Genomic DNA, 15,000 nt, shown 5'->3' with positions numbered 1-15,000 from the left:
TAATCTACTTCCAGGTCTAACACGGAACACGATTACAAAATGACGTTATGCAGAAGCGTCCTGATATGGGCCAATGATACGGTGAATAAGACGAGATACAATACTGATACAGTAAACAGCAGAGATAAATATGAGGGTGCAGCATGTGTTGACGCCGGTGTTTCACTCCCACCACAGGCACATCTTTCTCTGTTCACATTCATACACTTACCAGCACCTGCTGCCCAGTGCAACCTGCTGCTACTGAGCAGCTGGGAGTTAGGTGCCTTGCTTCAGGGCAAGTCAGCCATACGGTAGCTGTTGTGGGACGGCTTATTACTTTCCCCCGTGCACATGAGCTAATCTGAGGATTCAAACCATGAACCATAAACCCACCATTACAAGCCTGCTTCTCTAACCGCTTATACCAGCTCCCAAAGTGATGTTAATTGCTTACTTAATCTGAATAGCAGGGACACAAAGTATTCATATTATGAACAGAGAAAAAAGTAAACACATTTTGTGAAGCTGTAGCCAGTTGTAAGAGCCTCAATGTGAGAATGTTAATGCAATCATGCAAAATTCATAGTTCATAATTTCTAGTCAGTGTATGAATGTATAATGTGCAAACCAAATGCATGTAGGCTATCTTGAGTGTTGATTGTGATGCTCCCTTTTATATTGAGTCAGGTTGTGCAGTAGAGTTGTGCAGAGAGCTGCATTGGGACATAGGTTGTTGCAGCCCCACTTTGTGATAGTCTGATGAGACAGGTGTATTTTACCTAAAGATCTTGCGTAGTCCAGCTTTAATGTACTAGGGTGGAGACTATGGACTGACAGACTGACAGACAGACAACCGCCCACCCACCTAGGCGACATCATGCAATTGTGCGCCATCACTGATGACATCACTGATGCCATCGCAGTTGCTCAAGTGACAACACTCATGACGTCACTGATGACATCACAATCGTGACAGACACCGCCACCAGCCACAGACACCGCCACGGTGGCGGTGTCACCCAATTTTAACTAAGATGCCATTTGGTGCACATTTTCATCCAAATCACCTGATAATACAGTGAGCACATACCATCCTAATACTGTGTGTGGTGTCCCATTGAGAATCCAAATGTTAACCCTAAAGTTAGTCCCTTATTCTGTTCATTGAGTTTGACAGCAGTGGTTCTCAACATTTTTCATATCAACGACCCCTAATTTAGGCCATTTTAGCGACAGACCCCCATTTGATGAAATGTTGTCTCATGGACCCAAATCTGAGAATATTTGCTCTTGTTAGATATGATTTTGTCCAGAATTCCTTGACTATGTATTCTTCTTCTACATTCTCTAAATGTGCTCAATTCTTGTAAATGGAATAATGGTGAAGTTTATTCAATTTATCAATTTGCTGGGGACCCCCTGGGGACCCTCTCAAGGATCCCTGGTGGTCCCCCGGACCACACGTTACGCACCACTGTTATACACTAACGCCCTCGGCGTGCAGGTGATAAGGAATGGACTGAGAAAGAATGAATAGACAAAACCTGGAGCTTCTCCTTCTATGCTGTGGACGTGCTGTAATGTGTGGAGTGCTGTTGCAGCTCGTGGTCTGTTAGTAACACTTGATGCTCTGTGTCTCGCATCGGTCCTGCTTTAAATAGCCCAGCGGCACCGGTCAAACGGTGATTCCCTTCTGTTCTGTTGCCTAGTGACTGATGTGGAGACAGGAAGAGAGAGAGAGAGCGAGGGGGGGGGGGGGGGGGGGGGGGGGTTAGAGGAGTGCAGATGGAGGGAGGACAGAGAAGAGAGGAGGCAGAAAGAGAAAAAGAGAAACCAGACAAATGCACGGCGATGATTGGAAGAGTAATAACAGCTGACACTCTTCATCCCGCCTGATGGTGGTGACAAGCCAAGCCGCCAACCTCCGTCTTGGAAAAATGAAGCCAACGCAGAAGAGCCAAAAACTGCACTTCTTCAAATGGCCACTTGAGGCTGGCTGCAAAAGCGAGTCGTTCCCCAGAGACCCTCGTGTTAAAATGGCCAACTTTACAGCAGAAATGAACATGTTCAAAAAACAGTTTAGGTCTAGCTAATTTCACTGTTCATGATAACTGTACCGGGCTGAATTTCTATACGAGGGATCAGCCGAGCAGCATTTTGGTAAACAAACCGCGTTTCCCGGGTGGAAACGCAAATGGGACCCTATGGAGCCAGCCTTGAGTGCTCACTCTAGCCCCAGCAGTGCGGACAGTTCACACAACTTCAACACGACGTGCATATTATTATACATCCAACTCTTGAGCTACTTCTGCTCTCACTCAGAATGTCAAAATATATAAGTGATATCATGTATAGTTTTTGAGATATTAACGTTTGTTTGGCACAACTCCTACTAGTTAACTGCTGCGGTTCCGGGTGTTTTGCGGTGATTTGTTGTTGTTGTGACGTCACGCTGATTCCTATATAAATTGTATAAATAATACAATAATAAAACAATTATAAAACAATAGAAATCAAGAAAATAGAACGTAAACAATTGCAGGGTCATGCAAACATGCAGTTTCAACATGTTGTGGAAAGAGGATGGATTATTCACATGTATGGATTTACTTGAAGTATAGAAGTGTTGCTAAAAGTCTTGATTGTTTACTTGAATATAGATTATTAGATATGAAATTATGTGCCACATATGCTGTATAATGTGCAAATGGGCATCATATTGCATTAACAATCTAATGATCTAATCCAGGGGTTTTCAAAGTCTGCGAGCTTCCCCTCTGACAAAGCTTAGAAAAAGGATCATTTTGATTGCATAGACACTCAACAATTGAGCCAAGATAGCTTGATATTGCTGTTTGGAATAAATTCAGACTACACCAAATACTCTGGGAAAGTGGGAAAAACAGTCAAATCACCGCCAAAGTATCTCTGAACTATCTCTTTAACCAAATCACACACGTTTAGGCTATTCTATGTGATCTCCTTTTGATAACTGATGTAATAACTAACCGTTTGGAGGCCCCCCCGGAGAGGGGCTCGCCTCCCACTTTGAAAACCTCTGATCTAATCTACTGTAAGTAACTGTAAAAACGACAGCTGGTTACTTGGCAAAGTGATCGGCAACGTAGACAAACTACGGTTTCACAACGTGTCTGCTGGTAGGTGTTCATCTTCCACAGGTTGGAGTTTATTTGCCGATGGCTCTCAGTGGGATGTCATTACTTTCATTCATCAAAGGGGTTTTGGCTTTTCATTCCCTCGAGCTCTCGTCACCAAAGCAATAAGCAATGAGTCTCTGGGGGCGTTTCAACATCTTCATCAAATGAAGGTTAAAGAATGAAGGGAGCAGAGGAGATTAAAAGAGGAGCAGAGACGAGGGGAGCAGAGACGAGAGGAGCAGAGACGAGAGGAGCAGAGACGAGAGGAGCAGAGACAAGAGGAGCAGAGAGGAGAGGAGCAGAGACGACAGGAGCAGAGACCAGAGGAGCAGAGAGGAGAGGAGCAGAGACGAGAGGAGCAGAGATGAGAGGAGCAGAGATGAGAGGAGCAGAGAGGAGAGGAGCAGAGAGGAGAGGAGCAGAGACAAGAGGAGCAGAGACGAGAGGAGCAGAGAGGAGAGGAGCAGAGACAAGAGGAGCAGAGAGGAGAGGAGCAGAGAGGAGAGGAGCAGAGAGGAGAGGAGCAGAGACGAGAGGAGCAGAGAGGAGAGGAGCAGAGAGGAGAGGAGCAGAGACGAGAGGAGCAGAGAGGAGAGGAGCAGGGAGATACAAGAGGATATAAATAGGAGAGAAACCATGAGTGGGACCTGAGAAGAGATGGGGAAAAGTACACACATTCTTTACTTAAGTAGAAGTACAGTTACTTGTGTAAAAAGGAAAGTACAACTACCGAACTTGTTTACTCAAATAAAAGCCAAAGAAAAAAGAGTGCAGGCTCTGAAATGTAATAAAGTATAAAAGTAAAAAGTATTTCTATCGGCTGTTTCTGTGCAAAGCTAACAGAGCCTCACGTCACGTTAATATAATTCAAAGACTATGAAACTTAAAATATCCCCTCCAAACATGTTTTTAGATGTTTAAACTATACTTCGATTCATAATTAAAAAAAGGTGCACATAGTGTGTGAAAGCTGGGAGAGCAACAAACGTTAGATCATTTGTGTCTGCCGTGCATTCAAACTAAAGTAACTAGCATGTTTTGAAAATGTAAGGAGTAGAAAGTACAGATATTTTTGTTGTAATGTAAGGAGTAAAAGTAAAACGTTTTCAGAAAAATAAATACTCAGTAAAGTACAGATACCTGAAAATCCTACTTAAGTACAGTAACAAAGTATTTGTACTTAGTTACTTCCTACATTTGATTTGGTTGTGTCTCTCTCCTCCACAGCATCTGTCCAGCAGACACAGCGTGCAGCAGAGCACCACACAGGTACGGTACAAAACAACACACTGCAAAACACTGTTGCCTCACAGAAAGAAGGTCCCGGGTTCGAGCCCTGGTCCATCCCAGGTCCTTTCTGGGTGGAGTTTGCATGTTCTCCCTGTGTTTGTGTGGGTTTCCTCTGGGTGCTCCGGCCTGTCCTAGTCCCTAAATCAAGCACACCTACACTTTACTCAGTGTCAGTTCAGTTGTACGGTACAACTCAACTGACATAGAGTAAAGTGTCGGTGTGTTCGGTGTGTTTCCAGCCTGTGTGTGTTCGGTGTGTTTCCAGCCTGTGTGTGTTTGGTGTGTTTCCAGCCTGTGTGTGTTTGGTGTGTTTCCAGCCTGTGTGTGTTTGGTGTGTGTTTCCAGCCTGTGTGTGTTTGGTGTGTTTCCAGCCTGTGTGTGTTTGGTGTGTTTCCAGCCTGTGTGTGTTTGGTGTGTTTCCAGCCTGTGTGTGTTTGGTGTGTTTCCAGCCTGTGTGTGTTTGGTGTGTTTCCAGCCTGTGTGTGTTTGGTGTGTTTCCAGCCTGTGTGTGTTTGGCATCTGTTTCCAGCCTGTGTGTGTTTGGTGTGTTTCCAGCCTGTGTGTGTTTGGTGTGTTTCCAGCCTGTGTGTGTTTGGTGTGTTTCCAGCCTGTGTGTGTTTGGTGTGTTTCCAGCCTGTGTGTGTTTGGTGTGTTTCCAGCCTGTGTGTGTTTGGTGTGTTTCCAGCCTGTGTGTGTTTGGTGTGTTTCCAGCCTGTGTGTGTTTGGCATCTGTTTCCAGCCTGTGTGTGTTTGGTGTGTTTCCAGCCTGTGTGTGTTTGGTGTGTTTCCAGCCTGTGTGTGTTTGGTGTGTTTCCAGCCTGTGTGTGTTTGGTGTGTTTCCAGGGCGACGGCTCAAGGCGTCACGGGGAGCCATGCAGAGTGCCCGTACCACACCACCTGCTGGTCAACCTGAAGAGCTTCACCTACAACACTATAGGAGAAGACACAGACATATTCTTCTCTCTGTACGACCTGAGAGAGGGCAAGACTATCAGGTACACACACACACACACACACACACACACACACACACACACACACACACACACGGACACATGCACAGATGCATGCACACACACACACATGCTCACACGCAGACACAGTCACACTCACAGGCCCACACCCACACCCACACCACACACACACACACACACACACACACACACACACACACACACACACACACACATGTTTGCAAAACAGTCCATAATTTACATTCAAACCATGTTGAGATGATGGATTTGTTGGTCATGCACAATCTCTCTCTCTCTCTCTCTCTCTCACACACACACACACACACACACACACACACACTTTCTTAATCCCTCTCTCGCTGTCTCTCTCCACCTCTCTTTCTCTCTTTCATAGCTGATACACTGCCTTTATAATGTAGAACAAATAGAGGCAAATGCCACACAGCTGCTGTGAATAATACATAGACCCCCCAGTGAAGGCATGTCTGTTATTGCTGAAGCTAACCATGTTAATACATAGACCCCCCAGTGAAGGCCTGTCTGTTATTGCTGAAGCTAACCATGTTAATACATAGACCCCCCAGTGAAGGCCGGTCTGTTATTGCTGAAGCTAACCATGTTAATACATAGACCCCCCCAGTAAAGGCATGTCTGTTATGTATTGCTGAAGCTAACCATGTTAATACATAGACCCCCCAGTGAAGGCATGTCTGTTATGTATTGCTGAAGCTAACCATGTTAATACATAGACCCCCCAGTGAAGGCATGTCTGTTATTGCTGAAGCTAACCATGTTAATACATAGACCCCCCAGTGAAGGCATGTCTGTTATTGCTGAAGCTAACCATGTTAATACATAGACCCCCCAGTGAAGGCCTGTCTGTTATTGCTGAAGCTAACCATGTTAATACATAGACCCCCCAGTGAAGGCATGTCTGTTATTGCTGAAGCTAACCATGTTAATACATAGACCCCCCAGTGAAGGCCTGTCTGTTATTGCTGAAGCTAACCATGTTAATACATAGACCCCCCAGTGAAGGCCGGTCTGTTATTGCTGAAGCTAACCATGTTAATACATAGACCCCCCAGTGAAGGCCTGTCTGTTATTGCTGAAGCTAACCATGTTAATACATAGACCCCCCAGTGAAGGCATGTCTGTTATGTATTGCTGAAGCTAACCATGTTAATACATAGACCTCCCAGTGAAGGCCTGTCTGTTATTGCTGAAGCTAACCATGTTAATACATAGACCCCCCCAGTGAAGGCATGTCTGTTATTGCTGAAGCTAACCATGTTAATACATAGACCCCCCAGTGAAGGCCTGTCTGTTATTGCTGAAGCTAACCATGTTAATACATAGACCCCCCCAGTGAAGGCATGTCTGTTATTGCTGAAGCTAACCATGTTAATACATAGACCCCCCAGTGAAGGCCTGTCTGTTATTGCTGAAGCTAACCATGTTAATACATAGACCCCCCAGTGAAGGCATGTCTGTTATTACTGAAGCTAACCATGTTAATACATAGACCCCCCAGTGAAGGCCTGTCTGTTATTGCTGAAGCTAACCATGTTAATACATAGACCCCGCAGTGAAGGCCTGTCTGTTATTACTGAAGCTAACCATGTTAATACATAGACCCCCCAGTGAAGGCATGTCTGTTATGTATTGCTGAAGCTAACCATGTTAATACATAGACCCCCCAGTGAAGGCATGTCTGTTATTGCTGAAGCTAACCATGTTAATACATAGACCCCCCAGTGAAGGCATGTCTGTTATTGCTGAAGCTAACCATGTTACATAGACCCCCCAGTGAAGGCATGTCTGTTATTGCTGAAGCTAACCATGATAATACATAGACCCCCCCAGTGAAGGCATGTCTGTTATTGCTGAAGCTAACCATGTTAATACATAGACCCCCCAGTGAAGGCATGTCTGTTATTGCTGAAGCTAACCATGTTAATACATAGACCCCCCCAGTGAAGGCCTGTCTGTTATTACTGAAGCTAACCATGTTAATACATAGACCCCCCCAGTGAAGGCATGTCTGTTATTGCTGAAGCTAACCATGTTAATACATAGACCCCCCCAGTGAAGGCATGTCTGTTATTGCTGAAGCTAACCATGTTAATACATAGACCCCCCAGTGAAGGCCTGTCTGTTATTACTGAAGCTAACCATGTTAATACATAGACCCCCCCAGTGAAGGCATGTCTGTTATTGCTGAAGCTAACCATGTTAATACATAGACCCCCCAGTGAAGGCATGTCTGTTATTACTGAAGCTAACCATGTTAATACATAGACCCCCCCAGTGAAGGCATGTCTGTTATTACTGAAGCTAACCATGTTAATACATAGACCCCCCCAGTGAAGGCATGTCTGTTATTGCTGAAGCTAACCATGTTAATACATAGACCCCCCAGTGAAGGCCTGTCTGTTATTGCTGAAGCTAACCATGTTAATACATAGACCCCCCAGTGAAGGCCTGTCTGTTATGTATTGCTGAAGCTAACATGCTAAAACAAGGAGTTGCTAATGTAAAATAATGAGGTAGACAGCTGTGATGGTACAACTTGTGTCCACTATATCTCTAGTCCGAGTCTTGAGTACCCAATGTTTGAGTCCGAGTCACCAAAGAAGAGTCCGAGTCAAGTCCTAGTCGAGTCCCCATTACTGGAGTCCGAGTCCAAGTCATCAAAGTTGGGTCTGCACTCTGCAGGCTTGGAATTGTGTCATTTTAGGGGCACAATAAGGCCATTTGGCTTTCGGTGTCACACTTTTTTAGGGCACAAAGGCCATTGAGTGAAATAAGAGGATTTTGAGCCTACAAATAAATCATTGACTTTCCAATAATAAAAACATGACATGAAAAACGTCAATTATCCGCCTTTTTACCAAACATGTGAAGTTGTCATATTATATGCCCCCTTAATGTTATGCTGATTGGTGATGGCATTGGCTGTCCAGAAGAGAGCAAAGAGAATGAAATGGTAATCCTCGCTAATCCTCGTTACTGAAAAAAAACCTGCGGTGAAGCTGCCAAACGTGCAATTAGCGCTAAGCCATTTTTTTAGTTTGACTTGTTTTAACAATGGAAAGGTTGAAGAAGACGCTGCTCACGTCGAAACGTTCGTTTTTGTACCTTATTAAATTTGCTTGCCAGTCATTTTGTGTGCTCCAGTCAATTCAACGTTTCCAGTATTCTGTCCTCTTCCCCCACTCGCTCCCCACTCAATCACGTGCACTTCTCTTACAGTAGGGGGGGTAGGGCAGTGGTGGCCCAACAGTTAGAGAAGCGAGCTTGTGACCGGAAGGTCGTCGGTTCAAATCCCCAGGACCGGCAGGATAAATCTGGCTGGGGAAACTGAAAAAGCAGCGCTTGCCCCTCCCTCATTACCACCACTCATGTGCCCTTGAGCAAGGCCCTTAACCCCAACCGCTCCAGTGGAGCTGCTCAGTGGCCAGCAGATCAGACTGTGGTTGTACTGGGCAGCTTCCAGGTGTGAATGTGTGTGTGAATGTGAACAGGGAGCTCCTGAAAAAGAGAGCATTGCTCAGTGAGACTCCTCCTGTATAAATATAGGTAAAAAAAAAAGTAGCTCTCATCATCAAAAACGAAGAAGAAGATACACTTTTCATCTTTCATTTTTATGTTTTTTTCCCCAAGAACTGTGATCACAGGAATATCATCATGTGGAATGTTTGCTGGTGGTTGTTCGTAATGCTGGCTGTTTGATAGTTGTTTGTGATCATGGCATCATTGAAGCTGATTCCGCTTTCTTGCTGGTTGCTTTAGATGAGCTAAATGCCTTCAATATAAATCTAAGTGTAGATGGGAATGTTGTGTTGTGGGATGTTTGGGTTTGAGTCAGCTCAATGAAGAAAGTCAGCTGGATATTGTCCATCAGGTTTGAGCTCATCTCCACTCAGCTGTATCTGCTAGTTAAGAGATGTGAAGGTGTGTTGTTGAAGCAATAGTCTACGACTGGAAGGTTGCTGGTTGGAATCCCCGGATCGACTGGGAAATCTGTCAGGGAACGTGAATGAGAAACGTTCCCCCCTCATACCCCCCCATAAGCTTTGATGGTGGGACTGGACAGCGCTCCCCTGTGGCGATGTTAATAACTGCCTGAATGTGAAGCAGCGCGCTCACACTCATCTCAGCTGAGGCTCCCTGCAGACCATGAATGGCAATGGTGTGGAAATGGTTGCCTCAATGCATATTGCATTTTGTGTGTGTGCTCTCTCTCTCTCTCTCTCTCTCTCTCTCTCTCTGTCTCTCTCTCTCTCTGTCTCTCTCTCTCTGTGTGTGTGTGTGTGTGTGTGTGTGTGTGTGTGTGTGTGTGTGTGTGTGTGTGTGTGTGACTCACACTATGGCTGAAGACAAGCGAGTGGAGACAATGAAGCAGGAGAGCTCTCTTTCTCTGCATCCCCTCCCTCACCTCCCCTCCCTCCCCCTCCAACCCACTCACACCCCCCCCTGTTTGGGGGGAAATAAAATACATATTTATTCCCTTCTGTTGTGTTTGTCTGTTTGTTTGTGTGTGTGGGCCTGTGCATCTGCAGGGGATTAGACTGAATTGTTGACTTACTAAAGGACAGACTGTGCATTGTGCTGATTAGTTCTGTAAACTTCCCCCGAGTGTATTTCTCTTGTCTAGACTGTGGGTCTGTGCTGCTGATTATAGTGGATACTACTGTGTATAAACAGCTGTTACAAACTGAGCTCATCCAGCGTTGAACAAAAGTGGCACCCACTAAAAATGATTTGATATGACAAAATTGAAACAAATTGCGGTACTTTGTCAAGGATAGGAGGTTGCTGAAGTTACTGGTGGGTGAAATTATTACACTTTTATAGACAGGGTGCTGCAGATTTGAGAGTTTTTACAGTTTAGTATCTTTACCGGTTGTCATTCATTCTTTAGCACAACTGAACACCCTGTGTGTGTGTGTGTGTGTGTGTGTGTGTGTGTGTGTGTGTGTGTGTGTGTGTGTGTGTGTGTGTGTGTGTGGGTGTGGGTGTGTGTGTGTGTGTGTGTGTGTGTGTGTGTGTCTGTGTTTGTTTGTTTTAGTGAGAAGTTCATGGTGAGGTTGAACAAGAACGGAGGCCCAAAGAACCCAGAGAAGGTGGACAGGCTGTGTGCGCTCTTCACGGTAACACACACACACACACACACGCGCGCGCACATACGCACACATGCACGCGCGCACACACACGCACGCACGCACACACACACACACACACACACACACACACACACACACACACACACACGAAGCTGATAGAAGGGATATAAAAGTGAGGCTGCTGCCCCCTATAGCTCCCTTGTAGCACCAGGCCAAGTGATATCCAGTCAGAAGGCTCTGTTGCAGTCATGTGGTTCAGTGTAGCTCATTGGGCAGAGCAAGGCACTAACACAGCCAGGGTTAGAGGTGCCATTCCAACAAAGACCAGTCCTAGTAAAAAAAAACTAAAAACAAACATCAACTGCACTGTGAGGCTCTGTGTGGATACACACTTAGTGTGAGGGCTTCAGCAGCAGAGATTGGAAAGTACAACACATTCTTTACTTAAGTAGAAGTACAGTTACTTGTGTAAAAAAAGCCTGGTAAAAGTAGAAGTCAACTTGTTTACTCAGGTAAAAATAAAATAAAAATGTAGACACTGAAATGTAAGGACGTATAAAGTAAAAGGTGTATTTCTAGTGGCTGTTTATGTGCAAAGCTAACTGAAACTCACATCATATTAATATAATTTGAAGACTGTTAAACTGAAAAGATCCCCTCCAAACATGTTTTAAAATATATAGAGACATACTTTGATTATTAATTTGAGCGATATGGTTTTTCCACAAAAAAAGACATGCACACAATTTGCATGAAATCTGGAAGAGCGAGAGCCCAGAGAGACAGCCAAACAACATTACATTGTTTTTCTCTGTCGTGCATTAAAACTAAAGTAAGTAGCCTGTTTTGAAAATGTAATGAGTAGAAAGTACAGATATTTGTGTTAAAATGTAAGGAGTCGAAGTAAAAAGTTGACAGAAGTATAAATACTCAGTAAAGTACCTGGAAGGTATTTGTACTTGGTTACTTCCCGTCTCAGTCATGGGGAACACGTACGTCTTAATAGGTTAAGAGGAGAGAAAACGATACAGGAAACATACAGAGCCAGGCCCATTTTTGAATGTGAGTGCTGCTGTTGGAATATCTCTTCCTATTTTACCCTCTCTTTCATTTCTCAGAGTAGACATAACATCAATAATACTGTATGTTTGAACTGGTATTTTCAGTAAATCAGGGCTTTTCAATTCAAATTCAGAGCTTTAGTGGCATGGTGTGACATCAGTAAACACTGCCAAAGCATGAAACAAAGCACATGACAACAAACATCAACCGGCAACATTTAGAACAAGCCTTCTGTCTACCATTTTGCCAGTTGTCCTTTCCTTAAGGCTCCACAACACCTCAGAGGTTGGTCCTCAGCACTTCCACTGGCTGTCCTCAGCACATTAACTGTAGTCATTTCACTAAGCATTATGGTTATTGTAGTCATGCCACTAAGCATTATGGTTATTGTAGTCATGCCACTAAGCATTATGGTTATTGTAGTCATTTCACTAAGCATTATGGTTATTGTAGTCCTTTCACTAAGCATTATGGTTAGAGTAGTCATGTCACTAAGCATGATGGTCATTGGCAGTTATTTGATTTAGAGTCTCTTTCTGTTCGACTCTGCAGGACCTGAGCAACAAGGACATGAAGAGAGATCTCTACATCGTCTCCCAGGTCATCAGAACTGGTAAGACTGTAGTTCTACTAAGACGCAGAAGATGCACTCTAGAACATTAGATCACACACACTGGTTATACTAAGACACAGAATATGCACTCTATAACATTAGATCACACACACTGGGGACACAGTTATCATTGAACAGCAGAGAAGAGATGCATCTTGGTTTTCTGATCGTTATCCTCTCTTCATAGAATAGAATAGAATATAGAATAGAATATGATAGAATATAGAATAGAATAGAATATGATAGGATAGAATATAGAATAGAATAGAATATGATAGGATAGAATATAGAATATAGAATACAACAAAGTGATTCATTTGTGATTCATGCCCTCCCGTACCAACCCAACCCAGTTATGAGAGCCAGTCTGCCACGTCAAAATATGTGTTAATGCCGAACCCAACCCAACCCCCCGCCCCACAAACTGCTAATTTACACTAATGCAAGTCTGAAGACACTGAGGCGCTCTCCAAGGTGCTGAAATGCTCTTGTTCTCTCCCTGGAAAGATGGAGGCTACATAAACAGGCACGTTGCTCCAAACGTCTTCTTTATTTATTCTCCAACAGCAGCAAAATACCTTTATTTGTGTTCACATTTAGACAAAATAAAAATCCTTGAACACAAACAATAATAGATGCACAAACAATGGGAAATCTCATAATGACATCTAGTCTGAATCTATGGATAAAGGAAACAGCGCCTCCTCCAAATGTGGCGACTACCAATTATTGCAGAAATGAAGCAGAATTTGGCCAGAGCCTTGGCTCTCGGTCTAGGCAGTCCTGCCCTCTGCAGGCCACTTACGACTTACATTACAGTACCAAGGCTTCCAAATATGAATACAAGTAATTTACATTTGTACCCAAGCTGTATAATAACATCCTTGAGCAGTTGGTACTTCAAAACCTTGGTGATAAAAGCTTCTTCCAGACTGGAATCAAAAGCACACCCCACTTCCAAAATGGTGACCTCGCTACTGTCCTCATCGACGACGACAACATCAGGTGTATTGGCTGTCACTTTTGAAAATATGTCTCATAATCAGTATTACACACACACACACACACACACACACACACACACAAGCACATTCTACTTTCTTCACATCTTAACGGTGAACTTTACAAAACAGCCGTTAGATCAATACGATCTTTGAACATGAACACACACACACGCGCGCGCGCGCGCACACACACGCACACACGCACACACACACACACACACACACACGCATGCACGCACACACATATGCAACAGTGAATTTCTTAAAAATAGCCACTGAAGTGAGCCTGCAGGTAACACTGTACTTCCTCTGGTTCAATTAGGTTTGCAGTCTTTCCACTGCTTGAACAAGCCTCTAAAAGACATGCGTGTGTGTGTGTGTGTGTGTGTGTGTGTGTGTGTGTGTGTGTGTGTGAGAGAGAGAGAGAGAGAGAGAGAGAGAGAGAGTTCACGTTTTTAATTCAGTGTTAGTCTGCTTGTTATTTAATAATGCTGCTTTGTCACTTTCTGAACCATGGGGCGGGCGGTTTGTGATCAATATCATATCATGACTTTCTATCATATTATCATACCATGAGGTGTTCTTGGTATCATTACTGTACAGCCCTGCTTACTACACACTACTTACTACACACTGCTTACTACACACTGCTGACTACACACTGCTTACTACACACTGCTTACTACACACTGCTGACTACACACTGCTTACTACACACTGCTGACTACACACTGCTTACTACACACTGCTTACTACACACTGCTTACTACACACTGCTGACTACACACTACTTACTACACACTGCTTACTACACACTGCTGACGACACACTGCTTACTACACACTGCTGACTACACACTACTTACTACACACTGCTTACTACACACTGCTGACTACACACTGCTTACTACACACTACTTACTACACACTGCTTACTACACACTGCTGACTACACACTACTTACTACACACTGCTTACTACACACTGCTGACGACACACTGCTGACTACACACTGCTTACTACACACTGCTTACTACACACTGCCTACCACACACTGCTGACTACACACTGCTGACTACACACTGCTGACTACACACTACTTACTACACACTACTTACTACACACTGCTTACTACACACTGCTGACTACACACTGCTGACTACACACTGCTGACTACACACTGCTGACTACACACTACTTACTACACACTACTTACTACACACTGCCTACCACACACTACTTACTACACACTGCTTACTACACACTGCTGACTACACACTACTTACTACACACTGCTTACTACACACTGCTGACGACACACTGCTGACTACACACTGCTTACTACACACTGCTTACTACACACTGCCTACCACACACTGCTGACTACACACTGCTGACTACACACTGCTGACTACACACTGCTTACTACACACTGCTGACTACACACTGCTTACTACACACTGCTGACGACACACTGCTGACTACACACTGCTTACTACACACTGCTTACTACACACTGCCTACCACACACTGCTTACTACACACTGCTGACTACACACTGCTGACTACACACTGCTGACTACACACTGCTGACTACACACTACTTACTACACACTGCTTACTACACACTGCCTACCACACACTGCTGACTACACACTGCTGACTACACACTGCTGACTACACACTACTTACTACACACTACTTACTACACACTGCCTACCACACACTACTTACTACACACTGCTTACTACACACTGCTGACTACACACTACTTACTACACACTGCTTA

The 15,000-nt window shown here is 44.2% G+C and overlaps 1 protein-coding gene across 1 annotated transcript in view; it reads left to right on the top strand.

The window, feature by feature from the left end:
* The window catches only part of LOC310799406 (dedicator of cytokinesis protein 3-like), a gene marked incomplete at both ends in the record, with an annotated part of 383,185 nt that overhangs the window by 210,324 nt on the left and 157,861 nt on the right, over positions 1-15,000 (top strand). The window contains 4 exons of the mRNA XM_083661993.1: positions 4,368-4,409; positions 5,274-5,425; positions 10,479-10,560; positions 12,148-12,208. Coding sequence (XP_083518119.1) covers positions 4,368-4,409; positions 5,274-5,425; positions 10,479-10,560; positions 12,148-12,208 — 337 coding nt within the window. The remainder of the gene's footprint in view (positions 1-4,367; positions 4,410-5,273; positions 5,426-10,478; positions 10,561-12,147; positions 12,209-15,000) is intronic.

Source organism: Poromitra crassiceps (assembly GCF_964638095.1).
Source record: "Poromitra crassiceps genome assembly, chromosome: 27".
Classification (NCBI taxonomy): domain Eukaryota; kingdom Metazoa; phylum Chordata; class Actinopteri; order Beryciformes; family Melamphaidae; genus Poromitra; species Poromitra crassiceps.
Note: the sequence above shows the minus strand (reverse complement) of the source record. Positions and strands in the feature narration are given on the sequence as shown.